The sequence below is a fragment of the Ursus maritimus genome (genome assembly GCF_017311325.1).
Source record: "Ursus maritimus isolate PB19 chromosome X unlocalized genomic scaffold, ASM1731132v1 scaffold_X1, whole genome shotgun sequence".
In the NCBI taxonomy this organism is placed as follows: domain Eukaryota; kingdom Metazoa; phylum Chordata; class Mammalia; order Carnivora; family Ursidae; genus Ursus; species Ursus maritimus.
This window is the reverse complement of record NW_024423319.1, coordinates 115,891,105-115,906,579: the sequence shown is the minus strand read 5'-3', so window position 1 is coordinate 115,906,579 and position 15,475 is coordinate 115,891,105. Positions and strand designations below refer to the sequence as shown.

Sequence of the window (15,475 nt, the reverse complement as noted above, 5' to 3'; positions counted from 1 at the left end):
AGGTGGGGGTGAGTTACCCTGTGTTCTGGGAGATTCGGAGATGCCTCGTTTCAGAGAAGCTGACGCCCTGTCTTTAATGCTTGCTGCAGGGGGACTGCTGGCTTTGGGCAGCAGCCCACACAGAGTTATGCACATTGTGTGTGTGGTCCCCGGTGCGCTGTCATAGGCTCCCAGGTGCTCTACTCAGATGCTGAGCGCGAGGCCCTGGAAATGTGAGCACCACACGTCGTTTGGACCCCAGTTTGCAATCTGCAAGTGCCTGGAAGATCTCCCAGGCCATCCAGAAATTAACGTGGGGTGGGTGGACCAAATGATGAAGGATGTTGGCTGATCCAAAAAACAGCACTTGATATTTCCTCTTGTGATTTTGCTCTGAAGCAATTTTCAGTGTTGGTGAGCAAACGGTAGAAGTTCTGGAGGTCCTTGGTGGCAGAGGAGTGGCCAGGACTCGGCAATGCTCCAGAAGCTGGGCTTTGGCCTCTTGTTGGAGATTGTGACCGTGCCGTCCTGCCTTTCACAGTTGCTTGTCACATGAACACCTTTCCTCTTGCTCGTGGCAATGCAGGCTTCTAGAAAATTCTCCATAGCCTACCCTTCCCTTTTGCTGATGATTGAAATTCAAGGTTTGAATTGAAAGTGTAAAAGCTAATGTCTGGATTTTCTCTGCAACTTAAATGGAAAGTTTGTCTCTGGCTTATATCTCACTTTGACAGGAACTTGGTTAATACGACTGGAAATTTTGTGCTTGGGTTAGTGGAGGCCGGGAAATTGTGGCTTCAGGTTATTTGCTTCATATCCATAAAAACAGCGTTTACATACGTGTCTTGATATTCCGTGCGATATCTGTTTATCTGCCACACTTCCTAATGTCTGGTATCGGGAGGCATAGTGTAATGGAATGAGTGCAAAAATTTTGTTCAAAATGGATAATGTGTCCTTAAGAGTGTTACTTAATCTTTCTGAGTCATTCGTTGTTTCCTCATCTGTAAAATGGAATACGTGTAATGGAATATATGTACTTACCTCACGGGGTGTCTGTGAGAAAGGAGGGAAGATAGTGTGAGGAGAACCTGTCATTAAATCACTCGTTATATTTATTCATTTAATCAGCTGAGGATCTAGCCCACAGTTGACAGGAGCGAATCCCATGCTCCTTCTGGAGTTTGTCTCAGAAGAAATGTTCAGGTGTCAGGTGTAATGATGCTTTTCTTTTTCTCTCTCTCTCTTTTTTTTTTTCCAGCCACAGGACGAAGTCTACTGGCTGGCCACCTCCCTCGGGCACCTGGGGCTTGAACCAGGTGCCACCCTATGGATGGGAGATGAGTGCGAACCGGGATGGCCGAGACTGCTTCATCAAGTAGGTAGAACTGATGGCTTGAACTGTAAAATCTTCTACCTGTTCTTTGTCTCTACTTTCAGCCTTGACTCCGAGAATTAACATGCCTACATTTGGGACTTGTAGACATTTGGAGGCCATCAGTCCAGCTGCTTAATCTCCAGTGTCTTCTACGTCTTGTGACATGCAGTTGCTTCATAGTTAGCCACATGCCATGTTAGGCCGATAATTCTTGCTACAGTAAGGTCATTCTGGGAAAGAGCAAAAGGATTCAATAGTGAATCCAAAGCCAGTTGTACCCACTGTTCGAGGCTAGAACTAAATTTGACATGGAGGAGTATCATTTCAGTTGCTTTGTGGAATTGGTCAAGACAGCAGTGTTACTTGGTCATTCGTAATGTAAAACATGAGCTAACAGAATTATATGGGCTCCTTTCACTGACACTGGCTAAGATTTTGGACTTTTGTGCTGCTTTTCGTTTTTTTAAATGGGTTAAAATGTATATAGCAGAAAGGTAAATTTTTTTAACACTTTGGGGTGTACAATTCTGTGACATTTAAGTACATTCAGAACATTGTACAACCATTAACCAATATCCATTTCTAGAACTTTATCATCATGCCCAACAGAAACTCTGTACCCATTAAAAAATAACTTCCCGTTCCCCCTCCTCCCTCTGGTTAGCTCTGTTTCATTTCTGTCTCTATGAATCTGCCTATTGTAGATATCTCAAATAAGTGCAATTATTAAGTACTTGTTCTTCTGTGTATAGCTCGTTTCACTTAGCATAAGGTCCTCAACGTTGATCCGTGGCGTGGTATATGTAATAATTTCGTTCCTCTTTAAGGCTGAATAGTGTTCCATTGTACATAATCCATTTTATGGATAGCCCTCGTTTGTTTAACCGTTCATCTGTCAGTGGAAATGGAGGTTGTCTGGCTCCTTTCGGATCTTATGAATAATGCTGCTGTGACCAGTGCTCTATGAGTATCTGTATGGGTGGCTGCTTGCAATTCTTGTGGGTATATATCTAGCAGTGTGATCATTGGATCATAAGATAATTCCATGTTTACCTTTTGGAGGAACCACCAATGAGTTTTGGAGAAATCAGTGGCTGTAGTTCTCTGGTTTTTTGCAATTATATGAGATGAGTCTTCCTATGCATTTATCAAAAAACAAGGGTCCACCCTGCTTTCTTTTACCACCTCTGTGGAATATTCTTAAGTATGAGAATTTTTGAAATAAATTGCAGATCAGTAAGCATGTTTGATCCTAACCTAATCCAGTTGAGTTGACATTGGATGCCACGGGAAGCATTTTTCAGACTACAGGCTGCATTTCTTTGTTCTCGTCAATTTGACTGTGGACTGATAAGCAGACAAGGTGACTGTGAGGTGGGGGATCATGTTTATAAAGATAAAAATCTTTCAAGATTGTTTTTGGGGATTTGGTCGTTGTACGGCCCGGCACCTCTGGGTGATTATGGTAAGCTATCTATGTGAAAAACATGAACATTGTGGCCAGATTTCCAGTCTTTGTGCCCAACTCTCTCCTCTTTCTTGCATTTCCCGCCAAGGGGAGAGCAGCTTTCTCTAGCGTACAGTTTGCTCCTGAGGGCCTGGCCCTCTGGGAGGTTTCAAGGTGCCCGTGAACCTGACCCACTACAGGGAGCCTGTGGGCAGTGGTCCTCTGGCTCTTCAAGGCTTTCTTGAGGTCGTGCTACCATAGAAACTACACTGGAATTAGCCGTGGGAGTAGACTCTCCCAGAAAGCACAAAGACTGGAAGAAAGACCAACAATTTTGCTTCTACACTTGATTCTGAGTTGTTCATTTCGTACAGTTTACCCGAGCGCTTTATAATATGACAAAAGATGGTATTTTGTCATATTACATTGTGCTATTTTGTAACCTCGTTATGAATTCATGTAATTGTGTCAGTTGAGGTGGCCTAGATGCTTTGACTCAAAACAATAAGAATTTCTGCCAAAGAAATGTACTTTCTAAAAGATTCAGATTATAAATTTATGGAGGTGTATCTTAGACTTTTCCAAGGAAAATTCATTTTTCTTTTTCCTGGATGGATTTGGGCTCCTGTGCTTTCCAAACCAGTTGATCGATAGATAGAAACACGAACCAGGGCCTGTTGGTTGTAGATGCCAGGAATCCCAGCTAGCTCTCGCCACATGCATTTCCCTTTGTGTCCTTGACATTTTTAAGGGCAAGCCCATGTGTGAATGTAACATTTACCCTGGGCTACTGCCAGCTGTTAAAACTTGTAAGAGTAAATCAGCAACTTCATAGAGAAACCTGCACTGATTACTAAATAGTAACATTAAAAACCAATGTCACCAGTGTCACTTTTCCCAATCTGTAAGGCGTTTGTTTTTCGTTGTTGTTTTTTTTTTTTTAAGATTTTATTTATTTATTTATTTATTTATTTATTTATTTATTTATTTGAGAGAGACAGCGTATGCGTGCTCTTGCGCCCAAACTGGGAGAGGGGTGGAGGGAGCCGGGGAGAATCTCAAGCAGACTCCCTGCTGAGTCCAGAGCCCAGCACCAGGCTCCGTCTCAGGACCCCGAGATCATGACCTGAGCAGAAATCAAGAGGAGGCCTCTCGACCTACTGAGCCACCCAGATGCCCCTAAATCTGTAGGGGTTTTTTTTTACTGGAAGTTTCCACTGCTCTCTCAGACTCATTGTTTTCAGATAGGAAGAACAGTTACTGATTTCAAAAGTGTTTGTTGTTTATCACTAGTGGGTTTTATAAATGAGAATCCTTCTGATGGGGTTTTTTTCTTATCTACTGAGTACTCTCCATTACAAAGAAATACTCTAATGACTCAAGTTTCTGTCGAGCTCTGGTTTGCAGTGTGGAGTATATCCCTACTCATTAGTTTTATAAGTTAAAAGAACAATTCGAAAATTAAGCTGTGACTAGTAATTAGCACCTTTGCATTTAGTTCTCACTCTTTTACATATTCTCTTTGAAAGATGTTAGATGTCTTCTTTTTTTATCTTGTCTTAGGATCCAAATTATATCCCAAATCAGACAATTGGTTTTGATGGTGGTACAACCACTTTCAAGTTATTAATGAAGCTATGGGAAGATCCAGGCTTCCCATGTTCAAAGTTAGAGTCTTCTAGCTCAATAATGAGCTAATTCTATCTCGATGAGCCCTTCAGAACACAGCCCACGGTAGTTAAATATGTTCAAATTTCATGTTCCTTTTCCCATCCCCAACTATTTAGGGTAGAACCAATACCTTATATTTTATAAAAAGCTGGTAATGCATAGGGTTAAAAAAGTTTTAATGCCATTGTGCACCTATTAATGTGCATATGTATAGTATTATATAGACAAGAGACTACTGGTTATCAATGTTTGTTGCATTCTGAAATATGTTCAGGAATAGTAAAAAAATCCTGATGTTGTCTTAGTCTGTTTGGGGTTTATAATAAGCCATGAAAGAGTGGGTGGCTGAAATACAGAAGTTTATTTCTCACAGTTCTAGAGTCTGAGAAATCAAAGACCAGTGTGCCAGCAAGGCCGACTTCTTGGTGAGGGCCCTCTTGTTGGCTGGAGATAGTTGCCTTTTCTCTGTACCCTGACATGACACAGAGAGAGGGATCATATCTCTATGTCTCTTCTTAGAAGTTCCCTAATTTTATCATGCGGGCTCTACCCTCATGACTTAATTACCCCCCAATTGCCTTACCTCCAAATGCCATCATATTGGGGATTAGGGTTTCAACAAATGGATTTTAGAGGAACATAAACATTCAGTGCATACCCTGGCTCTTGGGTAGAGCCAAGAAGTAGTTTCAAGTGATTCTCTGCACAGGACTGATGGCTGTTCTGTAACATTTTCCCATATATGACCTTATGTAATTGATGAATATTAATCCCATTTCCAGATGAGAAAAGCGAGACTCAGACTCATGAATTGGCTTTCCAGATGTTTACACGTGTACCTAGTCAGAACACATTGTATATTCTAATATACCAAACTCTGCATTAGAAAAGGACAGCTTTTGTTTCTCTTGTCAGAAAAATACGAAATACATTTGTTTGAGCAACAGAGAATATTGTTTATGAAACATGGGAGATGTAGACGAAGAGATTGTTGGTTTCTTATTATTACCATGTAAGCAGGATAAGTGAGAGACTTGGACAGGAAGAGAGAAACTTGAACGGAAGGAATGACTCTCAGTAAAGAGTGTCCTTTTAAGAAATGGGTGAGGGGCGCCTGGGTAGCGCAGTCGTTAAGCGTCTGCCTTCGGCTCAGGGCGTGAGCCTGGCGTTCCTGGATCGAGTCCCACATCGGGCTCCTCGGCTAGGAGCCTGCTTCTTCCTCTCCTATTCCCCCTGCTTGTGTTCCCTCTCTCACTGGCTGTCTCTCTGTCACATAAATAAATAAAAAATCTTTAAAAAAAAAGAAAAGAAAAGAAATGGGTGAGAGAGGGAGAAATGGAAGGAAAGAGAGAGTAAGAACTATAGAGAGTTAGATGCACTCTGCGATGTTTGCTTTAAGAACAGCTTCAATAAGTAACTGGTGTCGGGGTGGTTGTGGCTCTAGATGCATAAAGCTTAGATATAGTTGTAGGTAGAAACAGAGATGTTAACATAGCTCTTGATCAGATACAGATGTATAGAGGTACCGCCGTAGTTGTGGATAGAGTTATAAGTGGATATAGCGTGTATCTACAGACGATCCGTATGTGTGCATAGGAGAAGTGCAGATCGAGGTGTATAACCCTGTGTGCCCAGCAGCGTCCTGGTTTATGAGTATTGTTCTGACATAATTACGGACGGCACCTCCTTTTGCTCTTAATTTGATCTGATTTAGATAAAGCAAGTTTCGAAAATTCTTGTGAGACCAAAGATTTCATTAAACCTTGACAAGTGACCTGGGAGGTAGTGAGCTACATTGAGGGATCTACGTTTTGGGGAAAAGGTGAGGTTCCCCAGAACTGGGATTGCCACATCCTCTGTATAGTCAGACTAGCATTTCTTCCACATCATCGGACTATAAAGTCTTGGTTGTTCTGGCTTTGTAATGGAGTCTAATGTATGCTAAGTCCTGTATATTCCATAGCCTTAATCACCAACCTTGCAATCACGCAGCCCTACCTGTTCACCTCCACCTTTCCCTGGCTTACCCTCCCCATTCAGCATCTTCAGAAATGGCCCATCCGCCTGGTCATCTGGTCATGTGCTTCCTTTAAAACCACTCCTTGACCCACCCAACACACATCCACCAAACATTTATTGAACACTAGTATGTCCTGAAGATACCAAGATTGGTAAGACAGTATCTTACCTTCCACGATCTTAGCGTAGGATGGAAATGATAGGCCTGCCGTCATTCTCAACCGTGCAAGGTCTGCTTAACCTCCTTAGAGACCTATAATACATGTCACAGAGAGTAGGAAGCACTGTATGTTCCTAATATCCCATGTTTTCGTTAAAGAGAGTAAAAACTCTCTTGTTGGACTGTGCAGATGGGGAGGATTACTACCAAAAAAAAATGTCCTTCATAAATTTTGAACTTTGGCTTTTGAAGATTGAAAGGAAAATTAAAACGTGGTCAAAATTAATATTAGAACACTCGTTGGCAAGATAGATGTTTATGAAGAGCCAGCCCAGTTGGAGTCTGGGGATAGCAATCAGGGGTGGAAAAGGAGACTGGAGGGTCATTGCAAAAATACATGTCCTGATTTTTCAAGTTCTACATTTGAGAGGCTTGGTTTTGTTTTTTTCTTCTTCTTCTTCTTCTTCTTCTTCTTCTTCTTCTTTTTTTTTTTTTTTTTCCTCTTCTTTTTCGGCCCATTGGATTTCTGGCTACCTTCCCCCTGTAAGCCTACAAAAAGCAGCCCTGCATGCTTATTGGACAAGACACACTGTTCTATTACTCTGCCAGCAATTCCCATGGTGGGCAATTAAACCGAGTCACTACCTTCTGAACGCAAGAGAGTTCAATCCCAAAACCTGAAGAGCAGAGATTCGTAATGAGATGTGGAAACTTCCACTTTGTTCTCCAGGATGGACATTGCCCATCGTGGGAGAAGTTTAGCCATTCCCATCTGCCAGTCAGTTCAGTGGTTGGTGTGAAATGTATTTTTGACTTATCCGGCTCCAGGAAAGAGTCATCTGAGGAAATGCAAGCAGCTTATGTGTCCCACCTCCCAGTTTTGTTAACCACAAGCAGAATTGTCAAGTCACTGTGATAGGAGTCTGTCATCATGGGAAATAGAAATAGCTTCATCCTTGTTCGATCCCTGGAGTAGCTCCCTTGGGCTTTACCTAGTACGTCCCGAGAGGGCAGAAGCAACTGATCGTCCTCAAGCACTGTATGGTGCTTTTAAGGTTATTCTTGGGGCTCTTTTCCCTTAATTTTTACCCCAAGAGTTCAGAAGAGAGTCTGGCTCATATTCTGTGGATAAGTCCCTTTGTTTCTCCTCTTTCATGAGTTCTTTTAATCTTTTCCTTTTCTAAAAATTTAACGTTGTAAAGTTGAATTTGGATATTTTGGTAGCACCCACCATCCCCCGTATTATTTTCACATTTGAAGTGGACATTAATTTCCTCTACTTCATTAATCCGACATTACTAATGGCTGTCCAACAAAGGACAAAAGGATCTTACCCTTTGCTTCTAGGAAAGAAATGCAAAAGTTTTTTGTGGAAATTGAAAGCTATGCCAAGGATGGAAATAGGAGAGATTTATTTGAGTTGGGTTGCTATATTATTTTGTGACTTTTTAACTGTTCAAAGAGTTACAAATTGGCATTATGTTAGAAAAGAGGCCATTCGCCTCATTTTCTTGTGTTTGTGATGCAGAATTCTTAAATAAAACATATTGCTTCCAAGTATACGCGATGAATTCTTCTTAAAATGTAAATAATTGCCTCGTGGCAAAAGCAAATGCCATTGAGTTAAATGAGTTCCTGAGGAGCCCAGGCAGCCATTTAAGGGAGAGAGGTATATTATAATTTTGGAATTGGAAGAACAAAGTAAAAGCGATAATATCATTACATGCAATGAAAGGTAATTATGTCCTGTCAATGCACAAACTTCCCTGGCTGAACATTAGCGGCTGTTTATTCCCTTCATTGGAGCAGATTTGTTTTCTTTCGAATCTGACAAAGCACCTATCTGCTGAGTTAATAATTACTGCTCCCAGCTGGAAGGTAAGTCTGCAGGGTTGATGGAAGGGCTTTGAAAAGTAAGGCTTCAAAATGACTCTATCATTCCTGCNNNNTAACTTGGCATATGGCAGAAAGGGCTGGGCTCCGCAGCCTTCCCCTGTATCAGAGTCTGTTTCCGTCTTCTTGTGCATTCGTTCTCGAAATGTTGCTGCTTTACTTAGTCTGTCCATCTCTCTTGCATAAATCCCTCAAAGTCCTGGCTCTTTTGTCCAGGAAGCCAACGTCACTGAAGGTTTTGTAATTATCTGAATTTCCTTGGGCCACTTACCGACAAAGAGTTGGGACATGCGCGTCAAACAGAGCTGCGAACAGTAGGTTAGGTGGTGATCAGCAGAGGTTCTGTCTTCTCTTTATTAGTATTATTTTTATTTATCTATTTATTTATTTTGCAGCCTCTAGGCATGTACGCGAAGTGGGTCGCAAAAGTCAGTCAGGATCACGGGGACAGCCAAACTGTGAAAAGCAGAAGCACCTGGGTGACCAGGTTTCTGTCACAGCCTGTAATTGAAATACTAGCTTGAGGCTGCTACCACCTCTTGATTCTTTTGAGTGGCCTTTGGAGCCCTTCTTTCCGGCTTGTGCCAACCCTTGCAGAGAGCAATTTTGATGTCCTCACCTAAGGCTGGGGCACAGGCAGGAAATTCCGGCCGGTGCCAAATGCCAGCTGGCGGGTATGGGTGTTCTTGCCAAATAAATCGGCTGAACTAAAGAGGACATGGTATCACGTTTGTGGCAGGTGTCTTTTCATGATTGTCTGTGCCGCTGCATCAGAGGAGAGGAGGGCTGGATATACAGTGTCCTGCCGGGGCCCCCCGGGGGTCGGAAACCGTGCTCCCTGCCAAGCCCTTGTCCTCCATTGCCTCTCAAAGCCTGAATAAAACCTCGTTAGCCATGGCCGTTTTCTGGAGAGGACTCTCTGCCATTGCAAAGCTGATGGGAAGTGGCATTACTTCGCTGGGCCGGCGGACACCAGATCAGCCTGGGCGGTGAGTAGGCATGTCACTCCGTTGTTTTCTCGGAGTGTGCTGCTCAGCTGTTCCAGGAGCTCGAGGTCGGCGATAGCGGCTCGGATTGTGATGGCCGGGAGAGACTTTCTGAGAAGACGAGTTGATCTTAAAGGGTGCTGGTCAGTACACGGGGTCAACCGCATAATGGTCCGCAGCCATTGCAAAATGAAAACAAGAGTCCCCTTCCTCAAAGAGCGAGATCAGCGTACTAATATCTACAGGGTTTGCCTTTCTTTTGTGGTCTGTCAATAGTTCATAATTTTTTATTTGCCATTTATCACCATTCTCATTCAGTTAAAGTGAAATGTTTTAATTTATTAGCATGACTATTGCTGCTGACCCTTCTACGGTGCAAAGGGAGCTTTATATGCAGATAGTCAGAGCTTTTCACTCACGTGCACAATCAGTGAAATTACACCATTTGTACTTCGTAGCTTATACATTTACACATATTTCATTCCAACGGAAAAAGTCGAAATGGTACACGAAATCAATTGAACAGTTTTTATTTTACTTCTCAGTGTGAGGACACTCTACCAAAGCTCCCTACTTTTGGCTTGCTGTCGAGCATAGTAAAATTGAAAGGAAAAGGTCCTACCTCTCCCTTTCCTTCTCTGTCATCATTTTCAGTGGGTTGATGGCCAATACAGGGAAAGAAGACAAGTCGGAAAGGATGTGACAGGATTGCTTGTTCACTCGTGTTTCTTAGAAGACTATAACTGCTAAAGACTGATTAACCTTCAGCCTTCACTTCCCAATCTCACCTCTTGATTTTTTTCTTATAATTTTTTTCATGTGGCATTCTCAATAAAGGCCTAGCAAAGGGGACAGATTGCTTCTAGCTCTTGACTCCCTCAGAAAGTCATCTCTTTGCCCTGTTGTGGATGGGTTTTCTCACCAAAAGATACACACTTTTCTTTCTCCACCCTTCGCCTTTATTTCTGTAGGCCAAGTCAGCAAACCTTTTCTGTACGAGGTCACATAGTAGATACTCTAGGCTTTAGAAGTAACGTGGTCTCTGTCACAGCTCAAAGCAACGCAACTCTGCCATTGTAGTGTGAATGCAGCCATAGGAAATACGTAAATAAACGGATGTGCTTGTATTCTAATAAAACTTTATTTACAGCAAGAAACTGGAGGCCACCTTTGTCCTATAAGGTATAATTGGTTTCCAAACCTTACTCTAGAATATCTTGCATTTGACTCCATTCTTGTATTTCTTACGCACCCTCTGATAAATTTATAAAACCCTCGCATGAAATGGGAAGCTGTCAGTTTATGTATGACGGCAGTGATGGCAGACATTGGTAAGGTGACTTTTTTGAGGTTGTACTATGAGTAATGCAAACTTCTGTGGTGTGTCTACTTCCAACAGGAACTTCTTGCACAGCTCTAACAATCATTACCTACGTCTAAAGAGTGTTGTAGGGTTAACGTCATCAAAATTCAACAGAGAAGTAAAACCTTCACTGTGAGAATGTCATGACTCCCCCCTTCCTTGTGATGGGGACTGAGGGAGAGGAGTCTGCTGATGACAGGGTTTGCAGCTGCTCCTGCCACCACCCAGCACCTTTGTGGGAGGGGTTGAAGGGGAAGCAACAATAGCAACATAAAACTCAGTCACAATGGAATGCCAAATGCAAGTGCAAATAATTATTAGGGATGTGAAAATTACATAGCAACTTGTTGTCACCAGTGGTCTACAGAGAAACAGCCCCATTGTACTTTGAAAAAGTTAATTGTCCATAGTGTTTTTGAAGTAATACTGCTTATTTTACTTGAGGAATTTTATAAAGCTCCCAAATAAAAGTCCCCAATTCATTTCTGGTGATGTTCTGTTCTAAGATCTTCTCTTGGCTTTCATGACACCACCCCCTTCTTTTTCTCCAAACTCACTGCTTCTCTTGTCTCCTCAGCTTGTTCTTATTTTTTAGTTCAGTGATTCAAGGGCTGTTTCCCACATTATTAAGCCTACATTTCTACTTAGATCTTACAAAAAATTAAATGGATTTATTAATTTCATTATGTTGATACCATTTAATTTCAGTCCAAAACTTCCTAGAAACTCATGACTGTTCCTCTACAGGAGATTAATCAGGGTTGGTTTTCACTGCCCAGAGTATTTTCTGGGCAATAGTAGATGGTTAATAAATATTTGCTCTAAAAATGTTTAAGTGTGTGTATATATGTGAATAAATGGATGGATGAATTAATGGGTACATGACTAGAACTATTTCTGAAGCATTATATTCAGTAAATTGTTAGAAAAAATGATGATCGATAAGTCAGTGACTTAATATAATCTCCTGTTAACTTTCTGCCTTAGGAATTTCACTAACAGAATTTGAGCACATTGATAAAGCGTATATTTCCTAATAAAACCTTGAGACCTGGAAAAATCACCACATCCTTGTCACTGATTCATATCTTATTGTGCTTGTTTATCAGATATTCAAAATTCGTAATGTAATAAAGGTGAATTTCTGGGGTAGTGTAATTACACTGTAAAGCACAGAAATTGGGTGGTAAAAGCTAAAAACTCTTGGGCTGAGATCCTAGCTCTTCTCCGTACTAGTCGTGTAATGGTGGGTTATCATTTGGACACTGTGGACCTGGCTTCACTTTTATCATTATAAAATAGTGTGTTTGAACCAGAAAACAGTATAATTTGGTAGTCTAGTGAGTTATAAGCAACGGAAAATTCTTAACAAACTTGGCTTTAACTATGAAACTAATTTTTTACTTTATGTCACTAAAAAGTGGTGATAAGACGCTCAGAGCCTAGAGGAGCCTAAGAAGGTAGGAGTACTAAGTGTGGTATAATATCCTGGATGGCATTCTAGAACAGATAAATGACATTAGGTGAAAACCTAAGGAAATCTGAATGAAATATGAACTTTAATTACTACTAATGTATGAGTATTGGTTCACTGATTGTGACAAATTTACCATGCTACCATAAGATGTTAACATTAGTCAAAACTGAGTGCCAGATGAATGGGAGCTCTGTAGTTTTCTATAACCGTACAAGTGTTCTCAAATAATTTGGATATAGGAAATACTCAAAGTGGCGGGATATCAGCAAGGTAACAGTCCAAGAAGCTTTATAATTTCACTCTCCCACACAGACACTGTGTTTCGGTATGGAGCAATGTACCTTTGTGAGCCAGTTAAGAAGTCATAGTACTCTAACCAATGTAAAACAAAGAAAGAATTCCAGTAACTGAGTTTGTTAAATTCTTGTGGGTTTGCATCCTTAGCCATATTCCTCCCCCTTTGTGACCGATCGTTGTGCGACCAGGAAGATATCTCCTGCACCAAGATTCTTGTTCAGGACACAAACAGTAGAGCATATCATGCACCCAATGTTCTAGCTAGTTTGGGGGCTCCCTCAGGGACTGTAATCTGTCTCACCTGACATGGAGTGCTGATTGGACTGACTGAAGCTGTTGTTTGGAAGCTGCTGACACCAGAAACTATCGCTATGGCATCTTATTAGAGCTCCACTTCAACAAAAGACCACGGGCTTCTGGAAGAAGGAGGAAAAAGCTGCCCACTGAATTTAAAATGACTAAAATCACACGCACAAATCCAGAGAAGAAAGATCCTCAGAGAATGTTTGAAGCATCCTAGGATCTCTGTCTGGGCTGATCAATGAAGTATTTCTCTACATAACACCAGCATATAAAGGCTGGAAGAGATTTTTTCTTTCTCTCTCTCTCTCTCAAATGCCCAAGTCTCAACAACAACAAAAAACTGTGGCATTCTAAGAAACGAGGCAGAGTGGGCCAAGCAAAGCAACAAAATTAAATGCTTGAAATGGACTCTAATGGAATAGACATCCATGTGCACGGCTTTGTTTCACATGTCAAAAGTCCAGTCATAAAAATGCTCAATGAGTTACACGAACACAGTAACTAAACGAAATAAGGAAAACAATGCATGAACAAAATGAGAATTTCAATAAGGAAATATAAGCTATTAAACTCCCCAAATGGAAATTCTGGGGTTGAAATGAAAGGTACGCTAGAGGAGTTTACAGCAGACTCTATAAGGCAGAAAAAAAACTGCGTGAAATTGAAGATAGGTCATTTGAAATGGTGGAGTCAAAGGAGCAAAAAGAAAAGCAGTAGGAAGAAAAATGAAGAGAGCCTTCGAGACTGTGGGACATGAATCAACATTTATATGCATTAGGGAAGGCCAAAAAGAGAAGAGGGCGTAAACATTATTTGAACAAGTAACAGTGGAAACTTCCCAAATATGAGGAAAGAAGTATACATAGTAATTGAAGAAACTAAACTCAAACAACGTAATTCGGGATAAATCCAAAAAGACACAGCCAGTCAGACGATAATCAAACTGTAAAAGTTGAAGCAAAGAGAAAATCTTAGACAGGAAGAGAAAAACAACTCATCACATAAAGGGAGTTTATATAAGGTGATGAGTGGATTTCTCTGCAAAATCATTGTAGACTGCAATGAGTGAGATGATATATTCAAATTGCTGAAATAAAAAATAATTTTCAACAAAGAATAATGTATCCAGGAAAACTGTCTTTCATAAATGAAGAAATTAACACATCCTAAGAAAAATTCTTTAAGAAACAGTAACAGGAATCCTTTAAGGTGAAAGGAAAGGGTGCTATGCCTTAAAGCAAAGTCAAATGAACTTATAAAGTTCTCTAATAAAGCTAAGTATATTGACATATACATAGCTTCTTCTATTAATAGAATCTCCTTGCATCAATTCAGTTTTAACTCCTGTATAGAATTTAAATGATAAAAACATCGAAAAATAACATAAATCATGCAAATGAGTATACAATATTTAAAGATGTGATTTGTGACGTCAGTAACATAATGTGCCAGGGGAGGGTAGAACTTTCTGGGTTTTGTATGCAATTAAAATTAAGTGTGTTTGAAATAGAATGCTATAATATTACAGTGTTTTATGTAATTGTAATCATAGCCACAAAGAAATATAAAATAGAAGAAAAAGGGAATAAGAAGGGAATGAAAGCATGTCAGTACAGAAAAATCAATGAAACACAAAGGAAGGTGGTAAGAGAGGGAAGGCTGGACAAAAAGATACAATTTAAGTAGCAATGGTATGTCCTTTTTCTTTTTTAAGGTTTTATTTATTTGACAGAGAGAGAGAGAGCAAGCATGACCAGGGGAGCAGCAGGCAGAAGGAGAAGCAGGCTCCTGCTCAGCAAGGAGCCCAATGTGGGGCTCGATCCCAGGACCCTGGGATCATGACCCCAGCAGAAGGCAGATGCTTAAGGACTAAGCCACCCAACCGCCCCATAGTACGTCCTTCTATATCAGTAATTACTTGAGGTTCAAATAGATTCAACTCCCCCATCAAAACACATAGTAAGAAGGTATTTTAGAAACACAGAATCTGACTATATACCCTGTATAAACTCACTTTTGATTTCACAACAAAAAACGTGAAAGTAGGGGAAAAAATTACGTTTAATGATAACTAAAAGAGCCAAGGAGTGGCTATGCTAATATCAGACAAAATCAGTTTTATTTATTTATATTTTATTTTTTAGATTATTTATTTGTTTATTTATTTGAGAGAGAGAGCACATGAGCAGGGGGAGGGGCAGAGGGAGAAGCAGACTCCCCACTGAGCAGGGAGCCCCACTCGAGGCTGGATCTCAGGACCCCAGAAACTTGACCTGAGCTGAAGGCAGACACTTAACTGACTTAACACCCAGGTATCCCCCAAATCACTTTTAAATCAAAAACTCTTTCAAGAGACAAAGAACGATGTTATATTATGATTAAATGACAATTCACTAAGAAGACATAGTCATTATAAATATTCATATAACAAACATACTAAGCTCCTAAGTATATAAAGCAAATATTGACAGAATTCAAGAAATATATAGTAACACAGTGATA

At 40.7% G+C, this 15,475-nt stretch overlaps 1 protein-coding gene across 1 annotated transcript in view; it reads left to right on the top strand.

Moving 5' to 3' along the window:
* Positions 1 to 15,475, top strand: part of FRMPD4 (FERM and PDZ domain containing 4) — a 551,891-nt gene that overhangs the window by 346,536 nt on the left and 189,880 nt on the right. The window contains exon 2 of the mRNA XM_040634527.1: positions 1,241 to 1,357. Within this exon, the coding sequence (XP_040490461.1) occupies positions 1,241 to 1,357 (117 nt within the window). The remainder of the gene's footprint in view (positions 1 to 1,240; positions 1,358 to 15,475) is intronic.